General features: G+C 41.7%; 1 protein-coding gene across 13 annotated transcripts in view; it reads right to left on the bottom strand.

Moving 5' to 3' along the window:
- LOC143275406 (SWI/SNF-related matrix-associated actin-dependent regulator of chromatin subfamily D member 1-like) overlaps positions 1-20,162 on the bottom strand; it is a 64,620-nt gene that overhangs the window by 6,012 nt on the left and 38,446 nt on the right. For 12 of the 13 annotated variants that reach the window (XM_076579486.1, XM_076579495.1, XM_076579510.1 and 9 more), the window contains 12 exons: positions 19,306-19,441; positions 14,837-14,879; positions 13,250-13,372; positions 11,971-12,030; positions 11,089-11,148; positions 10,305-10,424; positions 10,019-10,120; positions 8,054-8,215; positions 7,551-7,648; positions 4,898-4,948; positions 739-793; positions 348-428 (listed from right to left, as the gene is read on the bottom strand). In XM_076579486.1, coding sequence (XP_076435601.1) covers positions 348-428; positions 739-793; positions 4,898-4,948; positions 7,551-7,648; positions 8,054-8,215; positions 10,019-10,120; positions 10,305-10,424; positions 11,089-11,148; positions 11,971-12,030; positions 13,250-13,372; positions 14,837-14,879; positions 19,306-19,441 — 1,091 coding nt within the window. The remainder of the gene's footprint in view (positions 1-347; positions 429-738; positions 794-4,897; positions 4,949-7,550; positions 7,649-8,053; positions 8,216-10,018; positions 10,121-10,304; positions 10,425-11,088; positions 11,149-11,970; positions 12,031-13,249; positions 13,373-14,836; positions 14,880-19,305; positions 19,442-20,162) is intronic. The other variant, XM_076579502.1, reaches the window with a different exon arrangement.

The following is a 20,162-nucleotide window of genomic DNA, read 5'->3' as shown; positions in this document are numbered from 1 at the left end:
ATAAGATGATAAACTGAGGTCCCATGCGCAGCATGCACACAGCACATGTAAAAGAACCCACGGTGACAAACTAGCTGTCTCTGTCGAAAAAATCCATTTTGATAGGAAAACAAATATACTTGCAGGCATGGAAAAAAAAAGGTGGCACTGCACTGTAACAACACTCTGTAGCGAGAGCAGCCCGAATTTCACACAGAGACATCTGTTGTGACTAAGATGAGTAATTAATACCACAGAATACAATTCTTTCACTATGAGATCTGAAAAACGTTGAATATCTCATGTGTAAACACACACACACACACACACACACACACCACTGAACAGGGAAGTGTGTATTGACCCACCTTGTTGTCCAGGCCCCCAATCTCCTGCTGACTCTGGGCGGACAGGAGGAAGGAGTTCATCTGCTGCTTCAACGTGTCGTCCTGCACCCACAGCATAACATGGCAATCTTCATCATCATCATCATTATAATAATGATGACAAAAACAACAATGTAATTGTAATAAAAGATAATGATTATAATACATACTACTAATAATAATATCAATGTTCAAGATACATAAAAATTCAAATATCACCCCCCTCCCCTCCCCACCACCCCCCCCCCAAAAAAAATGTAACAACAAAAAACACCCACAAATGCATGTACTCACACATACACAAAACACACAGAGTTAAAAAAAAAAAAACAACGTAAAAACAACCAACCACACAAAAAAACTACCGACTCACCACTTCCACATCTATATCGTAGCAAGCGGTCTTCTTTGCGTCAGGTCCATCCAGCCTACAAAAGCCAAAACATGCCAATATCTTCATTCTTTGTTTCAACATTCAGCTCATGTCAATCATTATCAGCCAAATATCACCACTGTTATATTGCTTATATATATAACACACACACACACACATACACCCCAATCCACAGGACCAGCAGCGAGTGCTTTGTGTGTGTGTGTGTTTGTGTGAGTGTGTGTGTGTGTGTCTCTCTCTGTGCCCATGCACACGTCTGTATCAATGCGTAAGCCGTTGCAGTAAAAGTCAATCCTTGACTTCAGCAACGTGTCTATCTATCCAGAAGCATGTATCATGAACTTGAGTCTCATAATATGACCAGGAACAAAACAACAGTACACAAAATAACAAGGTTGTTGCACACACACACACACAAAAAACTTTTCAAAAATTTTATTCACTTGATTCATTCAAATATCACTCCCCTATCTTTATCAACATCTGTATTTGTAAAATCATTTATCACAGACAGAAGGTAACATGCCATCTCAATGTATATGTAATTTTAGTTACACATAAATATCAAATTATTTAACTCCTTTACTGTTTACAATCAGTACTAGGTGTGATGGAACATTAAACAAATTCCCCCTCCTCCTCCGTTTTCTTCACTGTTCCTTTACAGAATACTTCTCTTGGTGTGGAAAAACCAAAACTGAATACAGATATCATGAGTTATCCGAAGTACTTGGTATGATTAGTTAAGTAATGTATATGTGTACAATACATCAGGACTGAATATCATTATTATTACGACTTCCTTGTTCAGTAAATACACTGTGAATACACAAATATATACTATGACGATTTAAATATAATACATATTTTGATACTCTTTAAGGAAACACTTTTCATGAAGATGAGTGGACCAACTGCTAACATTTACTTTCTCATTCCTTAACATGTTACTATGTTCAAATGTATATATTCATATATGTATGATTGTATACAGGTGTGTATGTGTGCATGCATGCTTGTGTGTGTGCGTGAGCACGTGAGTGTGTGTGTGTATGTGCGTGTATATAAATGTTCTTGTGTCAATGCATCTATCCTATACTTGACATGTTTTTGTTTTGCTTCTTTTTTTTTCTTTTTTTTTTATAAATCAACTTTTTAAAATCAACCATCCGTTTCTCTTCACTCATCAGACCCTGCAGTAAAACTGATCATCCTCTAGTATAAAAGCTGCACCAGTGACCTGTTCTTAAAAGATGCTGATCATAAAACTTCACACTACCAGCACCATGCCACAAATTGCCACTGAGACGCACTGTACACACAGACAAGCTGTCAAAACTACCATGACTTGCATGCATAATACACTCACACACACACACACACAAAAGGCCTGTATTAGTCAGTGACTTCTGCTGCTTTGATGAACATCAAGTGTAGAGTTTTTATTACTGGAAGGTGTGGGAGGCAGGAGTGAGGATGGGGGGGGGGTGAGGACAGGGGCAAGGTTCCCACAAATGTGAAAAAAAAAGAAAATCTATACGTTTTTTCCAGATATTTTTCCAGACCAGAATGGAAAAATTTGTACGTATATGTATGTGTATATATGTGTGTGTATGCATATGTGTGTGTGTGTGTATATAGTATATGCATGTATGTATGTATGTGTGTGTGTATGTATATATATATATATATATATATATATATATATATATATGTGTGTGTGTGTGTGTGTGTGTGTGTGTGTGTGTGTATGTATTGCACTGAATGGTGATCAGCAAGTGTTTTAGTGTGCATGGCCCATCAAAACAGAAAGTAGTGAGATGTCATCACCCTTTTCTCACACAGGCTTTCCTATTCACACTGTCCTCTTCTCATCACTTGACAACGGGCCTATGGTTCGAAACATCGTATCTCACTAAACACAGAGGATTCATCTACCACCAAAAAGGTTTTTATAAACTTTAGTTTTTTGTCTTTGAAGAATCCTGCAGTCATTTTTGTCTTCTTCCCTGGAAAAATTTCCATTCCAAAAACACAAAGCCAAACTGAAAAAAAACAAAAACAAACAAACAAAAATCTGCTAGACTGCTAATGAAAGAGACTGGCAGATCTAACATCAATGTTCATTTCTCTCTCTTTTTTTATGTTTTAAAGCTCTTTCATTCAATGATACTGTTACTGGTCAAGGGTTTTATCAAAATGCCAGGACACTCACATACCCTACAGGGCAAAATATATTATTCCAAGAATTTCCCAGTCATTCTAATGTCAGACGTTCATGACTCTCTACAACCCTGTGGGAGGGAGGGAGGGAGGGAGGGAGGAACTAGCCCACCTACTGTGCCTATGTTTGTAACTTCTTCTGTGTTCGAGGGCTGCAACTCCCACGTTCACTCGTATGTACACGAGTGGGCTTTTATGTGTATGACCGTTTTTACCCCGCCATGTAGGCAGCCATACTCCGTTTTCGGGGGTGTGCATGCTGGGTATGTTCTTGTTTCCATAACCTACCGAACGCTGACATGGATTACAGGATCTTTAACGTGCGTATTTGATCTTCTGCTTGCATATACACACGAAGGGGGTTCAGGCACAAGCAGGTCTGCACAAATGTTGACCTGGGAGATCGTAAAAAATCTCCACCCTTTACCCACCAGGCGCCGTCACCGTGATTCGAACCCGGGACCCTCAGATTGACAGTCCAACGCTTTAACCACTCGGCTACTGCGCCCGTCTATGTTTGTAACACCACCCTCATGCTGCTAATCCCCCATATCTCCCCTGTACACCAAGGCAACATTCTGTCCCATTCCCGGCAGTCTACTGGGAGCTATCATCAATGCTATTAAGTCACTGTGAGGCCTTTCACCAGAAGAGAACCTGCACCGCTGTTTCTATGCCCCCCCTCAACCCCCACAGGTGGTACATGAAATAAACTTTTTGCCTTTGCCTTGCCAAGCAGCTTACAAGGTGATGCGCGATGCCTGTTCTGAGCCGACGTTCAAAAGACCTAAACTACTGCTGCCACCCAAACCTGACTGCAGAAACTGCTCAGTTATTGAGCAAGACAGGAGTGAGCTCTTTCCAAGCATGAGGGTTGGGGGTGGGGTGGGGTTGGGGAACACCAGCAGCCATATCTTTCCAGCAACACTTCCTATGGACACGATACTCTGCACTTTGATACTAAACCCATGGAGCGGAGGGGAAATCAAGAGAGATCACCATGAGAACAGGACATAAAAAAGGCCACTTAGTGAGTGTTATTTTTGTATGGTTATGCACCTATGGGGGGTACATTCAGGTTTCAGACCACATGACTGAGTCCTGCTTCCTGTTATCTTCCAGGCCTGGGAGATGCAGACACCTGCACATGCCAGCAACACTCTCAAAGACACATTATCCGTGAAGCAGATGACAATGGACAGTGTGGTCCCAACTTAGAGCACACCCTCAGCTCTGGGTTGAAGCCAGCCGGCTGAGAGGGCAGAAACATCACACAATGAATTATATCTGTTAGGGTTTGAACCTAAAATCTGTCATCAGTCTGTGAAGTCAAAGAGTCTGGGTTAACAACAAAATACACCAAAAGGAGAAACAAAACAAAACAAAAAGAAAAAACAACAACCATAGACAACTACCACTACACTGTCCATAAAGTAAAAAGAAAAGAAATAAATAAAAAGAATTAAAAAAAACAACAGCGCAGAACTGAAACCATCACAAACGAAAAGGGTTGCAGCTAAAAAAACAAGTGTGACCATATTCACTTGCACAGAAATGCCACCACCAAAAAAACAACTGAGTACAAAGTGCTTAGCAAAGCGATTACACTGAGGAAGATAAAAAAAAAAAAAAATTAAAAAGCAGTCAGTGTGAAGCCACAACACCCACTACAAGCACACTTGTTACGTCTCTGGCATGCCAGAGACACAGGTAAGCAAGTTAAAAGGTACACTGCGTACAAGAAGCAGGAGATGGGTTAGTCTGAGGCACACAGCGAGTCAAGAGGCGCATGGTAAGCGAATGTTGTATATAAATTCATACACAGTGAGTCTGAGTCAAGCAAAAAAAAAAAAAAAAAAAAAAAAAAGGGGGGGGGGGGGGGGGGAAGTGTCAGGCAAAGGGGGCCGTGTCCTACCTGACTGCTGACGTAAGACTCTTGTTCCAAGGCACACCCTTATCCCGCCAACTAGGCATGTCACAGAAAACACCACATAGAGTAGTCAGTCAGTGAGTGTCAGAATAAAAGCTCGGGGAGGAGAGGGGGCCAGGAGGGGCAACAGGTCTGTCCAGACTTGGAACGGTTGGGAATTTAAAGTACGAGTGCAAGATAGAAACCCCGATGGGCAAACAGACATGTGTAGGTATACTGTGCTCAATCATGTGTCGCGCATACACACCCACAAATGCGTGTACAAATGAATGCACACCAACACGTACACATACACACATTCATATCAAAATGGGGATACAAAAGATCAATAGTGCACAAGAGTAAACACACCCAGGAACTGATGTACACCAATTACTCTCAATACAAACACATACACACATGTATGTATAAGGCCCTCACACACACACACACACACACACACACACACACACACACACACATCCCCCACTTGTATGTCACAAAAACTTTGTATAAAAAGCCTCCCCCCACCCCTCCCCAGCCCACTCCCCCCCTCCCCCCCCACACACAAAGTGTACCCCTACTTGTGTGTTCCATAAACTCTATGCAACAGGCATGCACACACAAACACACACACACACACAAGACACATGCACACAACACATACACAAGTGTATCCCCTGCTTGTATGTCCTAGAAAACATAATTACACACAGACCCATGCATACCAAGACACACACTTAGGGCTTTCTGGAGAGGCAAAGTTTTGTTGTTGTTGTTGTTCCACCTTTTTGTCCCACCCCTCCCAAACCCTATTGGTGCACGGTGTAAAAAAAAAAAAAAAAAAAAAAAAAAAAAAAAGCAGCTTAAAAACAAAAGAAGAGAATTTTAAACAATGAGCATATTTGTCAAAGTCATCTCTGTCATGTGTAGTCATCTACACCCCACACCCAATGTTTTGATGTGGCCTTGTCTGAAGTTATTAAGATTTATCCCATACAGTTAATAGGACTTTTTTGTTGAGGATTTTTCGCAATACACTTTCACACAAAGCTCATATCTGGCATGAGTTCCAGTTCAAACAATGGAAGTGAGGTGGAAGTATCTATATAAAATTCCATGCATGTGTGTGTGTGTGTGTGTGTGTGTGCATGTGTGTGCACTCAAGTGTGAATGTGTAAAAATAAGTGTTCACAACATAAGCTTCTATCAGGACAGCTAAAACTGTACCTCTGCAAGCAAGGGTAAAAACAAGAAATATCAATGAAAAACCACGCAAATGATATTGGTTTACTGTCACAAAATATACAGCCTTTTCCAAAGCAAGCAAAATAATAGGTCAAAAGGAAACCTAATAAAAAATTAACCAAAACCCAAAAGAGGCAAGGCCTTAAAAACTCACGCTTGATATCCACTAAATCGAACACAGCGATTATGGAATGGAGAAAAAAAGGCCTATGTAAAACATATCATCTTGCAACAGTACATTTTTAATCGCACACTGTTCTTACTTTGACCTACGATCTCTAACCTTGGCTTTTGAAAGCATGAATGTATTCGCTACATAACTTATCACTGTACCAAGGCTGCTAAATAAATCGGATGAAAGACCCAAGCTTTATCACACTCCAGCTGCTTCCAGGCTGTGTACAGTGAATGAAGAGTGGATATCTCCGCTATCCCCCTCAATCCACAATGACACCAATATCTTTGGTCTTTTTCTCTTTACCTTAATTTTTTTTTCTTTTTTTTTTTCTCTCTCTTTTCTTTTGTTTTGTTCACTTTGATTTAGGTTATCACTGACAGTCAAAGCAGAATGGTTTCACATTATTTTCATCAGTCACTTTTCATGATGTGAGTCACCATCTTTCCTTTATGCACATTACAGTCTAAATAACCCATCATTCTTGGGGAAAAAAATCTAAAATGCCAGATTTGTTGAAAATAAACCCAGACCAGTTAAAATTTTTTTTTTTTTTAATCATATTATATTTGAAGTTTTTTTGCATCAAATGTAAGTGAGGATGACTATTAGAAAACAGAGAAATCAATAGCTGATTATGGGTGATATGTGTACGTAAGTTTCTCTGATTAAAAGAAATAAAAAGTTCCCCCCTTTCAGCTGTTTAACACAAAGCAGCATTTATTGTGTCCCTTTGCCAAAAGCTAAAATGATCATGACATGAAGTCTTTCCATTTCTGCGATAATGGTGTTATCAGCAAAGCATCTATCACTGCATTTTAGCGCCATGTTAGAGAAACATTAATTGACACATAAGGCAATATGTCATCATCCAAGCATTCAATCTACTAACTTTGAGAAACACTGATTGACACATTAGGCAATGTGTCATCATCCAAGCATTCAATCTACTAACTTTGAGAAACACTGACTGACACATTAGGCAATATGTCATCATCCAAGCATTCAATCTACTCACTAGTGCTGATGAACAAATTAAAAGATCCACTATCCTGTGAATTAAGAGTGTCAGAAAAATGAAGGTCATTAAAAAAAAAAAACAAAAACAAAAAAAAAACACCCAAAAATATGAAGTGAAAGGAAGATCAACTCAGCAGCAAGTACCCTAACGCTTCGAATCAAATCATTGTTTGGCATTCATTCCCTCCCACAAGAAGCATCAGTGTGAGGACTCACGTAATGACATGGTTGATGACAATGGGGTCTGGGGCGCTGAGAAGGGGGTGGAGTTTTGACGGAATCTCCGCAAACTTCATTTTCTTGGTGTCAAAGATCTGTCACAGGCAAACAAGTCAAATACATCAGTTCAACAGGACCGCGCACTACGAATGCACGCAAACAGCAACAAAAGAGATGCATGATCTCTGTCTAATAAAGTCAAATCAGTAAGAAGGAAATAAAATAGCATGTTTTTGTAGAAGCAAGATTATAGACAAAAAGTGACACCCCCCCTCCCCCCAAAAAAAGAAAAGAAAAAAGCAACACATCTCTCTGAGAAGATCCATCCAGTATATGAGAACACACACACACACACACACACACACAGAATAAATTTCCTTGATGCAATTTAAATCTACTTCAGGTCCACTTACACCACACATACACCAAAACATGCACACACACAAACACATACCAACACACACACACACACACCACACTCTCCCTCTCTCCCCCCCCACCTGCTCCAGGTACTTGTCGCAGTTGATGTACTCCCTCTCGTAGGGGTCCTGTAGCTTGTGTGTCTTGATGTACTGCCACAGGGCGTTGATGATGACGGGGCGGGTCTGGGTGTGGATCCCCAGCAGGCGGGCCAGGCGAGGGTCCAGCTTGAACTGCATGGGCTGTGGGTGGGGGGCCAACACAACCTCATTACACATCCCTCACTTTTGACTCACTTGTGTGAACAAAGTGAGTCTATGTTTTAACCCGGTGTTCGGTTGTCTGTGTGTGTGTGTGTGTGTGTCCGTGGTAAACTTTAACATTGACATTTTCTCTCCAAATACTTTGTCAGTTGACACCAAATTAGGCATAAAAATAGGAAAAATTCAGTTCTTTCCAGTCATCTTGTTTAAAGCAATATTGCACCTCTGGGATGGGCACAAAAAAATAAAAAAGAAGCCTAATTATATGCAAACTGCATTTACTGTTATATTTATATTTTTTGTATTCTCTAAACTTGGTACTTTGATCTCATATTCTGACACAACAACAAGAGCAGTCATTATTATCATTTTTTGTTCAAACGGGAACTTCTTTTGCAAAGCATGGAATTTTTATTTATTTTGCAAACGTTTTGGTGCAGATAGTAAAAAAGGGAAATTACTCTGTAATTAATGCAAGGGGACTTAATTTATCACAAGTGAGTCTTGAAGGCCTTGCCTCTCTTGTTCCAACTATAATGCACTTGTGTATATGGTGCACCCCAGGCCTGAAATCCCGAATTCTAACCTTTTATTATTATTTTTAAATCAAGAAAAATACTACAATATGGTGCACTCCAGCCTGAACTGCATGGGCCAAAACAAATTCCTTACACACTGTTGTTTTCTGACTATAACGCACTTCTGTATTTTGTATTTGTATTTCTTTTTATCACAACAGATTTCTCTGTGTGAAATTCGGGCTGCTCTCCCCAGGGAGAGTGCGTCGCTACACTACAGCGTCACCCTTTTTTTTTCCTGCATGCAGTTTTATTTGTTTTTTTTCCTGTCAAAGTGGATTTTTTAACATAATTTTGCCAGGAACAACCCTTTTGTTGCCGTGGGTTCTTTTACGTGTGCTAAGTGCATGCTGCACACGGGAGCTCAGTTTATCGTCTCATCCGAATGACTAGCATCCAGACCACCACTCAAGGTCTAGTGGATGGGGAGAAAAAACTGGCAGCTGAGCCGTGATTCGAACCAGATTCTCTCGCTTCCAAGGCGGACGTGTTACCTCTAGGCCATCACTCTATGGTATATAGGGCACACTCCAGCTTGAAATGCATGGGCTGTGGGTAGGGCCAACACAACTTCCTTACACACTGGCATCTATCATCTTTTAACACAATCTTGTATGTAAGGAACACCACCTGAATCCTGAATTTTAACTCATTTTGTTTTCTTGAGGAAAATCCTAGAATCAGGTGCACTCCAGCCTGAACTGCATGGGCTGTGGGTGGGGCCAACACAACTTCCTTACACACTGGCACTGTCCATCTGTAACACAGTTCTTTATATGAGACCTTGAATTTTAACCTTTTTTTGATAAATAAAAATCCTAGAATAAGGTGCACTCCAGCTTGAACTACACTGGCTTGAGCACTGGTGAACCCAGAATCAGAAGTCCAACACCTAACCAGCACCACCCAAAAACTGGGCCTAAAAACCTTAATCACTGGGGAACCCAGAATCTGAAGTCCAACACCTAACCAGCACTATGCCAAAACAGGGCCTCAAACCTTGAGCACTGGTGAACCCAGAATCAGAAGTCCAACACCTAACCAACTCTGCCACAGTGCCTCCTTACTTAGTGTTTAATTGTGTATAGACATTTAAACAAAATGTGAACACATGCACACAAGTGAGCAATCACACACACACACACACCTACACAAACACACACGCATACTCTCAAGCACACGTTTTCCACAACCCTGTGCCCACCTGGTAGTCCAGCATGAGGAGAACAGTGCATTTCACATTCTGGTCCCCAGGGCGTTTCACCTGGAACCCGTCTGTCTCCTGGGTGGTGGCCGTTCTGTGCCACTGCAAACACACACACACACACACAAATTCATATTCAAACCCGCTTTTGCGCTGCAGCACAATCATTTAAATCAACGCCAACTGCCTTAAGATGCCAACACTTCCATCCAACCAAACTGAACAGAGCATAAGGTTTGTATTTCTGTGGCTCACACAATGATCACTTCACATAACATCTCCCTACCTCCACTAGATGGTTGTCGGGGCCGTACAAATCCTTGTCCAGCTCAATCACCAGACTCTTGAAAAAGGATGAGAACTTGCGTTTCACCTTGTTAGCGTCGCTCAGTTTCGCCGTGGCCGCCTGTAGACAGGAACAGAGAGTCTCAACAACTCAACTCATTCCTGTAACATTTCCATTGCAGCCTCCCAATGTCTCTAAAAACTCATTCAAACTGTAATATGCATGGTGCTCTGAATCATGTTCATAGCTCAGTGCTCCTGATAAGTTACAAACCTTGGGACTCTTTTTCCATAATTCTAAGGGATCTCAGACTACTTTTAGAGTGTCACTCTAATATCTGTTGCCACACATTCTGTAAGTCAGTGACAAAAGCAGACATACCTTCTGGTCATAACTGTGTAAGTTTCTGGGCCAAGAAGTGATGAGTTTCTAGAAAGATGTAGATGCCAGCATAATACTGAAGCTCCTTTCCATGAATTTTCACTCTCTTCATGTATTTGTTCTAGAAATTTTTAGAACATCCCACAGACCTGTTCGGTGCACATACAGTGCATCCATTCCATTTTCTATGCATCAGAGAAAAAAAAAATGCACACACACATGCATGCACACACACTCGCACAAACACACAGAGAAAACACACACACATGCCTGCTTGATGACATCATGTATTACTTTAAAGTGAAAAGATATTAACCTGAAGCACAGATCACACACACACACACACACACACACACACACACAAACACTGACTAGCAGATATATCCACACACGAAGAACTCACATCTTCCAGAAGACGCCCCTCCACGCGCAGCTCCCATGAGGGAACAGATTCCTCCCCATCCTGCACAAGACAGGTATTTCAATCATCAACCAGACATTTATGATTCTGTCAGTCAGTTCTTTTTCTACTTCTGTATTCATAGGAGGCAACTCTTACGTTAACTCGTATGTATCAGAGGGGTTTTAGGTGCATGACTACTTTCACCCTGCCATGTTGGCACCCAAACGCCTGTTTTCAGGGGTGTGCATACAGGTTATGTTTTTGTTTCTTTAACCCACCGAATGCTGACACGGATCATGGGATCTTTAAACTTAAAGTGAGCATTAATTTTTTTCTATCAACATACACACGAAGGGGGTTCAGGCACCAGCAGGTCTTCACTCCTATTGACTGGAGAAATTGGAAAGAATCTCCACCCTTAACCCACCAGGCAAGCACTGTGACCAAGATTACAACCCAGGACCATATGACTGGAAGTGAAAATGCTGTAACCAATCGTACATTGCAACATGAAGGTATGTAAGGATGTATGTATGTATGTATGCATGTGTGTATGTGTGTATGGATGTGCATACGTGTATATCTGTTTGTCTGAGTGTGTGTGCAAGTCTGTGTTTCTCTTTATCACTCTGCCTGAGCATGTGTGTGTGTGTGTGTGTGTGTGTGTGTGTGTGTGTGTGTGTGTGTGTGTGTGTGTGTGTGTGTGTGTGCATGTTTGTCAGTGTGCACACATCCAAGAGATGAGAAGTATAAACAAAAGAGGTTCACGATAAAACAGAGAATCTGACCTGACATCAATGACCAGACCCAAACTGACAGAAATGTCTCATGCACAGCATGCAAATGAAAAAGATACAAAATGCTCAGTCTGAATGTGCTCACCTCTCCTTCTTTGGGTGGGAAGAATGTATTCGAAATGAAGATTCTGAGCTTCCGTTTTTGCTGAAAACAAACCAAAAAGAAAACATGAGACTTGGTTGACGGACATATAAAGGTAGCTTTTTCTGTGACTTCATAACTGCTTCACAATTAATAACCACAAATGAATAAATCATATACAAAAAAAAAAAAAAAAAGAAAAAAAGGACAAAGGTTTAAACCACAGCTTGACCACAGTACTCATGTTAATAACTATCGTATTACCACAATTTGAAGAAGAAAAAAAATCCAGCATCATACGTGACACAGAAATTGTTTAAGTATGATCTAATAAATTTGACACAAAATCCCCCAAGACAAAGATTTCAACCACAGCTGGACCACCACTGTCACATCTGCACCCACCCTCAGACACCCCTACCTCAGTATCTGATTATCAGTTTCAAAACCTCCAAAACAAACCAAAGTTATTATCAGTAACACTTGTAACATGTAACATTTGCAAATGCCCATAGAACAGCACAGCACATATACACACAACCCCCCCCCCACACACACACCCCCCCCCCAAAAAAAAAAAAAAAAAAAAAAAAAAAAATTAATAAAAAGCTCTGAGCTTATTGCAAAACTGTAGATGATACTCGAGCTGATAATGCCTTAAGCAGTGTTACGCACCCATCCTCTTCATCACTACTTTCAAGCCTTTTCAGTGTAGTTCTCAAATACAATTCTTCTTCGATGCCACATCGATCTGTCTTGAGGCCTTTCTAAATTTTGCAGTTCCAACAGAACACAGGTGCATGCCACGTCTTAACTCTCTCCAACGAACGGCGAAAGAGACGACGTTAACAGCGTTTCACCCCAACTACCATCATCAAAATATTGCAAGCGGAAGGCTCTTATACTGAAGAGGTGAATGTTGACAAATAATACCACAATTCTGATGACGTAAGCTAAAGGTTGGGTCATTCAGATGCCCACAGGATATCCGAGGGGTATGTGTAGAGGAGAAGAGAGGACTGGCCGTACTGAGTGAGTTAAGCTGCCTTTGCTATTGTCTGAAGAAAAACAAACACTGCACACAAATTCCTGCCCCCGCCCCCCATCACCCCAACCCACCCCCACCCAGGAGTGACCCCATTTTTTGGGGGGGGGTGTGGGTGTGGGGAAGTTGGAGTGGGAGGGGCCTGGGAGAGGGAGTAAAGTTTTCAGAAGTATCAGTGACAAATCAGGGTGGTAGGCAACACATGTCTGCCTCCCTTCCCCAGTCCCGCGCCTTTACCTTCATGGGTCGTTTGAGGGCCTCCTGGATGTCCAGGCGTTTCCGCATGATGGTGGCGTCCAGCTTGCGCTCAAAGGCCAGCAGGTCCATGTAGGCCTGCGACTCTGGCACCAGGTCACGCACCTGTCGCACACAGCAAAGATCCCCACCCCCTCTGTTAACAGCTTGATTGCAAGCAGGGCAAACCATCATCACAGAAAAAAAGATTTTCAGTTGGAATAATACTAATGAAGGGATTTATATATATAACGCTTAGTCGTGTCCAGAAACTTGTAAATCAAAGCGCTCCCTGTCAGCATCCATCACAGAGAAGAATTTTAATAATACTACTAATAATAAAGGTATTCATACTGCGCTTAATCTTGTCCAGAGACAAATCAAAGCACTCCCTATGAGCATCTATCAGAGAAAATAATAATAATAATAATAATTAGCACTCAAAATAATGATATAGTGCTAAATCTTGCCTGGTGAGTGAAGTGGTCAGTTTGTGTGTGCGTGTGTGTGTGTGTGTGTGTGTGTTTGTGTGTGTTTCTGTCTCTGTGTGTGTGTGCGTGTGTCTATGAATATGTTTGTGGACATACCCATACATATCACAGCACATGCACACATGCAAACGGAGCAGTGCTGGTTCCAATGCCAATCAACTATGACCAAAAAATTGAAAAATAAAAAAAATAACCTGAAAAATTAGGAGTCTAGTGAGGTTAGGGTGGAATCATGCCACCCCCACCACCCACCAGACACACCATGCCTCCTAAAAATAATAAAATAATGAATTTGACACAAAACAAATCACACAAACACAACAACAACAACAAAAACCACCTGCATCAGATAACTTCCCATTTTCTGGGAATTAAGTTCTGTCATCTGCTAAAGCTAGCTATTCAATACAAACTTCTATGTTTAATTCTTTTTTTTTTCTCTCTTGGTATCTATCTTATGTCAGTATGAAACAAGAGCTGAGTCCCCCCAACGCCCACCCTCCTGCCTCCCCCCCCCCCCCACCCCCCCCAAAAAAAAACACAAAAAAACCATGTCTGAGGGTAGGGAGCCTTGGTGTGCGCGCATGTGTGTGTCTGTGTGTGTGTCTGTGTGTGTGTGTGTTCTGTGTGTGTGTCTGCCTGTGTCTGTGTGTGGGAGTGGTGTGGTGTGGTGCGGTGTGTGCATGTGCCTGTGCATGTCAGTACATGGGCTTCATGTTCATAGCAGTACGTGCCAAGCATGTGCCTGTGAACATAAAAGAGATGATATCTGTGACTGCGCATACATACAAATCCTGGCAAAATGCAAATCGTTTCCAACTGATGCATCTTCTTTTCTTGTTCTTTCTTCTTTTTATTTTCCCATTTTACTTCTGCCATCATTGTCCAAGACAAAGTGGTGTGGTGAGGAGAGGAGGTGAGGAGGGGGGGGGGGGGGGCAGGGCAGTGTGGAGGGCTAAGCTATTGTCGCTTGTTTGTTCACCGTTAATTCCAATGTTTATTCAACAGCACCCGCAAACAAAAATTACCTTGTTTCACTCCCATTCCATCCCCCCAAATTGTGTAATCATTACAATGTCAAGCTGCAGATTAATCTTACCCTCTGGGTCAGAATCTTGTCAGCGATTTTCTTCTTCTTCTTTCTGAAAACATAAAATGGCACATTTATTCTTTCTTTACAACCTGCTTTATCTTGATATAACCATTTGACTTCAAAGTAAATGAGAAAAGTATAAATACGATGTTCCTGTTGTGAGGATGAGCAACATGACCACATGTTAATTCCTCTTGAGAGAGATAATGAAGTTGATGACTAGAAAACATCTCTGTTCCAAGTGCACGGGTTGTTTGAATGCCCAAGTATTGAAGTTTCATGGAAAATGAATGTAAAAAAAGAATTTAATTCGTTTCATTTGGTTAATACTGTGCAAAATAATGTCACAACAAAAATAAACTGATTAAAGAGCATTTTGTGTTTTTTTAAGAACAGATGTAATATATACAAAAATTAATATCGCAATGCATAATGATTCCTTCATTAAGAATAAATGTAGTTATCTATAAAAAATAAAAATTAAAAAACCCCATAATTTCATAAACAACAAAAGTGATTTTAAATAAATAGATAAATAATGCAAACAAACAATAATCCTAGAACATTATTCTGTGGAAGAAAAACAAAGAGTAAATAAGATGAAAACAACATAATGCAGGACACAACAGCCAGAGCACACACACACACACACACACACACACACAAAAAGCTGACTGCCACACACTTTAGTAACTATGTGACACTTTTTTTTTTCTTTTTTTTTTTTTTTTTTTAATCCATTCCATCATGACTTGACAACTGAGCACATATCTTTTAAAACTTTCATGTATTCACACACACACACACACACACACACACACACACATGCTCTCTTTACCTCACATAAACACACACAAACATATTGACACACACTGTCATAAGTCACACACACACACACACACACACACACACACACACACACACACACTAAAGTACACATACATAAACACCACTACACAAACGCACACACTCACACACAACATAAAAGCACACACACACAAACACACAGACTCATGCGCACACACACACACACACACACACACACACACACACTCACAAACACACACACTCAAGCACACACACATAAACACACACTACACACACCACATAAAAGCATACACTGCGAAACAAACACACTCAACACACACACACACACACACACTGCCTCTCAAGTCTCACATTATAAAAAAAAAAAAAAAAAAAAAAAGTATCATAAATCCAGACATGATATAAATCGCTCCAACAGGTGCTGATAAGATCACCAAGGCGACAATCAATAAATTCTCAGAACGACGACACATGGCACTGTACAAAGCCAAAGGCGACTAGGTTGAAGGAAGAAGACCAAGAACCTGTGCACTGCCTCTTGACCCTGAAGCCTTCATTCCCCACTCCTTCATTTATTCCACTGACACACACACACACACAAAAATCTCTTAAAAAAACAAAACAAAAAAACAAAAAAAACAAAAAAACCCTTCATCTTTTCCTGGAGTGGGTCCACAGGTGTGAATCAAGACCTATCCTGGGTGTACACAATCATCCACTCCACACACATTGCAGGGAAAGGAATTCCAGAGGCACAGTCCTTTGTTTGCAACTGTCCTGTATTGTTTTGGGCAGCTGCTCACTTGAAAAAATGTTGGTCCCTTTGAACACGCCATTGCCTGTCACTTCAAAGGTTAACTCACTCAGTACAGCCAGTCCTCTCTTCTCCTCTACACAGACCCCTCGGATGTCCAGAGGGTGTCTGAATGACCCAACCTTTAGCTTCCGTCGTCAGAACTGTGGTATCTTTGTCAACATTCACCTCTTCAGTATAAGAGCCTTCTGCTTGCAATATTTTGATGATGGTAATTGGGATGAAACGCTGTTAACGTCGTCTCTTTCGCCGTTCGTATGGAGAGAGTTAAGGGATCAACAGTCCCTCAGTTTGGTCTTCAAGGTGTCCTTGTTGTACCTTCGGAAGGATTGTCCTTGGTGTGTATGTTCCATCTTTCCGCTGGCGGTACAGCAGCATTTTCCAGGATTCTAGTATCTTCCACCCAAACCTGACCACTGCAACTGGCATCAGGTCAGCATACAGTCTGTACTTGTGAGCGAGCATTTTTGCCAGGGCCTATCAGTTTTGTTAACCTGTCCTGCTACCTGATGTAAAAAAAAAAAAATCTGTGAAGACAGTGCTGATGGAATTTATTTTCCAGCTGCTTACATTCCAGTAACCTGATTAATCACTCATCAAGAGTAATATCAATACATGCAGCAGTAGACAATGCCCCTTTCTTGATTTCGGAGAAGAAAAACAAAAGTTTAATGGTCCCATAGATGTTTACAGCCACTGAGGCAGTGAATTCATATCCAATGTATCTACGACTCGGCATTGGAAGGTGGAACCCAATCCTCTCCTTCGCCAACCCAAATCAGGTACCCATTCACACCTGGGTGGGGTGAAGAAAATTGTAGTGAAGTGCCTTCACAAGTGGGTTGAGTCAGGATAATTGTAGTGAGGTACTTTCACACCTGGGTGGGGTGAAGAAAATTGTAGTGAAGTGCCTTCACAAGTGGGTAGAGTCAGGATACTTGTAGTGAGGTACTTTCACACCTGGGTGAAGTGAGGAAAACTGTAGTGAAGTGCCTTCACAAGTGGGTAGAGTCAGGATAATTGTAGTGAGGTACTTTCACACCTGGGTGGGGTGAAGAAAATTGTAGTGAAGTGCCTTCACAAGTGGGTAGAGTCAGGATAATTGTAGTGAGGTACTTTCACACCTGGGTGAAGTGAGGAAAACTGTAGTGAAGTGCCTTCACAAGTGGGTAGAGTCAGGATAATTGTAGTGAGGTGCTTTCACACCTGGGTGGGGTGAAGAAAATTGTAGTGAAGTGCCTTCACAAGTGGGTAGAGTCAGGATAATTGTAGTGAGGTGCTTTCACACCTGGGTGGGGCGAGGAAAACTGTAGTGAAGTGCCTTCGCAAGTGGGTAGAGTCAGGATAATTGTGATGAGGTACTTTCACACCTGGGTGGGGTGAGGAAAATTGTAGTGAAGTGCCTTCGTAAGTGGGTAGAGTCAGGATAGTTGTGGTGAGGTACTTTCACACCTGGGTGAAGTGAGGAAAACTGTAGTGAAGTGCCTTCATAAGTGGGTAGAGTCAGGATAATTGTGGTGAGGTGCTTTCACACCTGGGTGAAGTGAGGAAAACTGTAGTGAAGTGCCTTCACAAGTGGGTAGGAGTCAGGATAATTGTAGTGAGGTGCTTTCACACCTGGGTGACGTGAGGAAAACTGTCGTGAAGTGCCTTCACAAGTGGGTAGAGTCAGGATAATTGTAGTGAGGTACTTTCACACCTGGGTGAAGTGAGGAAAACTGTAGTGAAGTGCCTTCACAAGTGGGTAGAGTCAGGATAATTGTGGTGAGGTGCTTTCACACCTGGGTGAAGTGAGAAAAACTGTCGTGAAGTGCCTTCACAAGTGGGTAGAGTCAGGATAATTGTGGTGAGGTGCTTTCACACCTGGGTGAAGTGAGGAAAACTGTAGTGAAGTGCCTTCACAAGTGGGTAGAGTTAGGATAATTGTGGTGAGGTGCTTTCACACCTGGGTGAAGTGAGAAAAACTGTCGTGAAGTGCCTTCATAAATGGGTAGAGTCAGGATAATTGTGGTGAGGTGCTTTCACACCTGGGTGAAGTGAGGAAAACTGTAGTGAAGTGCCTTCACAAGTGGGTAGAGTCAGGATAATTGTGGTGAGGTGCTTTCACACCTGGGTGAAGTGAGGAAAACTGTAGTGAAGTGCCTTCACAAGTGGGCAGAGTCAGGATAATTGTGGTGAGGTGCTTTCACACCTGGAAGGAGTGAGAAAAACTAAAGTCCAGTGCTTTTTCCCCCAGGACACAACACCATGCCAGAATGGGGCCTCAAACCCTTATCAGTGCAGAACACTAGATCAGAAGTCCAATACACAACCAATTATGCCACAGCACCTCCAATTTTCATCAAAACTTACAACCCAGCAAACTTTCATCTGGCTCTGATTAAGGAATTGAACCTATTACTATTTGAAACTCTTGTTTACAGGGTTTTTTAATTTTTTTTTTTTTATCAATCATTCTTGTGGAAACAGTGTCATAAACCTTTATGACAGAGAAAGCTGCTGGATATCAATCACTGATAACACTGTATAGTTTTGTTTCGTTGGTACTGAGATAAAATCAATTATAACTACTGAGTCAATACAACTTACAAACGGAGAAAGTCTCTGGAGCTGTGAAAGAGCAGCACCAACGAAGCATGAAGTGACAGACTTTCTCCATTTGCAAGTCGCAGTTGCTATTACTATCATTACTGATGTGTGGTTATCATTATTATTATTATAAACATCATCATCATCATTATTATTATCGTTATCATCATCACCATTACCATTATCAGTAGTACCATTACTACTGACAAACAAACAAAACCAGTTCACTCCCACACAGACTCACACTTTGATCTGCTGCTGCTGCTGGGAGGATGATGCCCTGGGGTCCTGTGGAGGGGCCGGGCGCTTACGGTCCATGCCGCCCTGCATCCCCGGCGGGGGAGGGGGCATTCCTGGCGACATCCCTGCCCGTGGCATGGCTGCGAGCAACAACAACAACAGACATACACATGTGCCCCTTAGTTTCTCATCTGTAGCAAGACTCATGGCACCTTACGACAGGCATGGCTGCAAGCAACAGCGAAAGACATACACGTGTACCGCTTAGTTCCTCATCTGCAGCAAGACTTGCGGCAACTTATGGCAGGCAAGGCTGCAAGCAACAACAAGCTTTGTTCCCCTTAGACTGTCATCTGTAGCAAGACTTGTGCCAACTTATCCGAGCAACAGAATGTGCTATGAATGTTGTTAATAAACAAATATCTGAAATCCAGGTGTAAATCCATCAGTTAACAAGTACAGAAGCTTTTTTGCACCTAGTCTTGTTCAATATTTTTAATTCAGCTTAAAGGAACACTAATTTTGTCCCCCCCCCCCCCCCCTGCCCCCCTGCTCCCCTCCCTTGTCCCCCAATGCCCCCCCCCCCACACACACACACACACTTCTGTTGTTAACATCTGCTGTGAGAATATCACATGTTTTCAGCTTGTTGTAATGACCTCAAAAACAAGGTCAACCATTTTCATTAAAGAATCAGGAACATAATAAAGTGAACTAAAAACAATTTCACATTCACATATGATATCACTTGTTGGAATCTCACCTGTGCCAAGAATTAAGTGGTCTCAGATTCTCCTTTATGAAGCTGTTGGTTGTTTGGGGTTTTTGGTTCTTTGTTAGTTTTTTGTGTTTTTTTTCTTA

Source organism: Babylonia areolata, chromosome 2 (genome assembly GCF_041734735.1).
Source record: "Babylonia areolata isolate BAREFJ2019XMU chromosome 2, ASM4173473v1, whole genome shotgun sequence".
Classification (NCBI taxonomy): Eukaryota; Metazoa; Mollusca; class Gastropoda; order Neogastropoda; family Buccinidae; genus Babylonia; species Babylonia areolata.
This window is presented reverse-complemented; position numbering and strand designations above follow the sequence as displayed.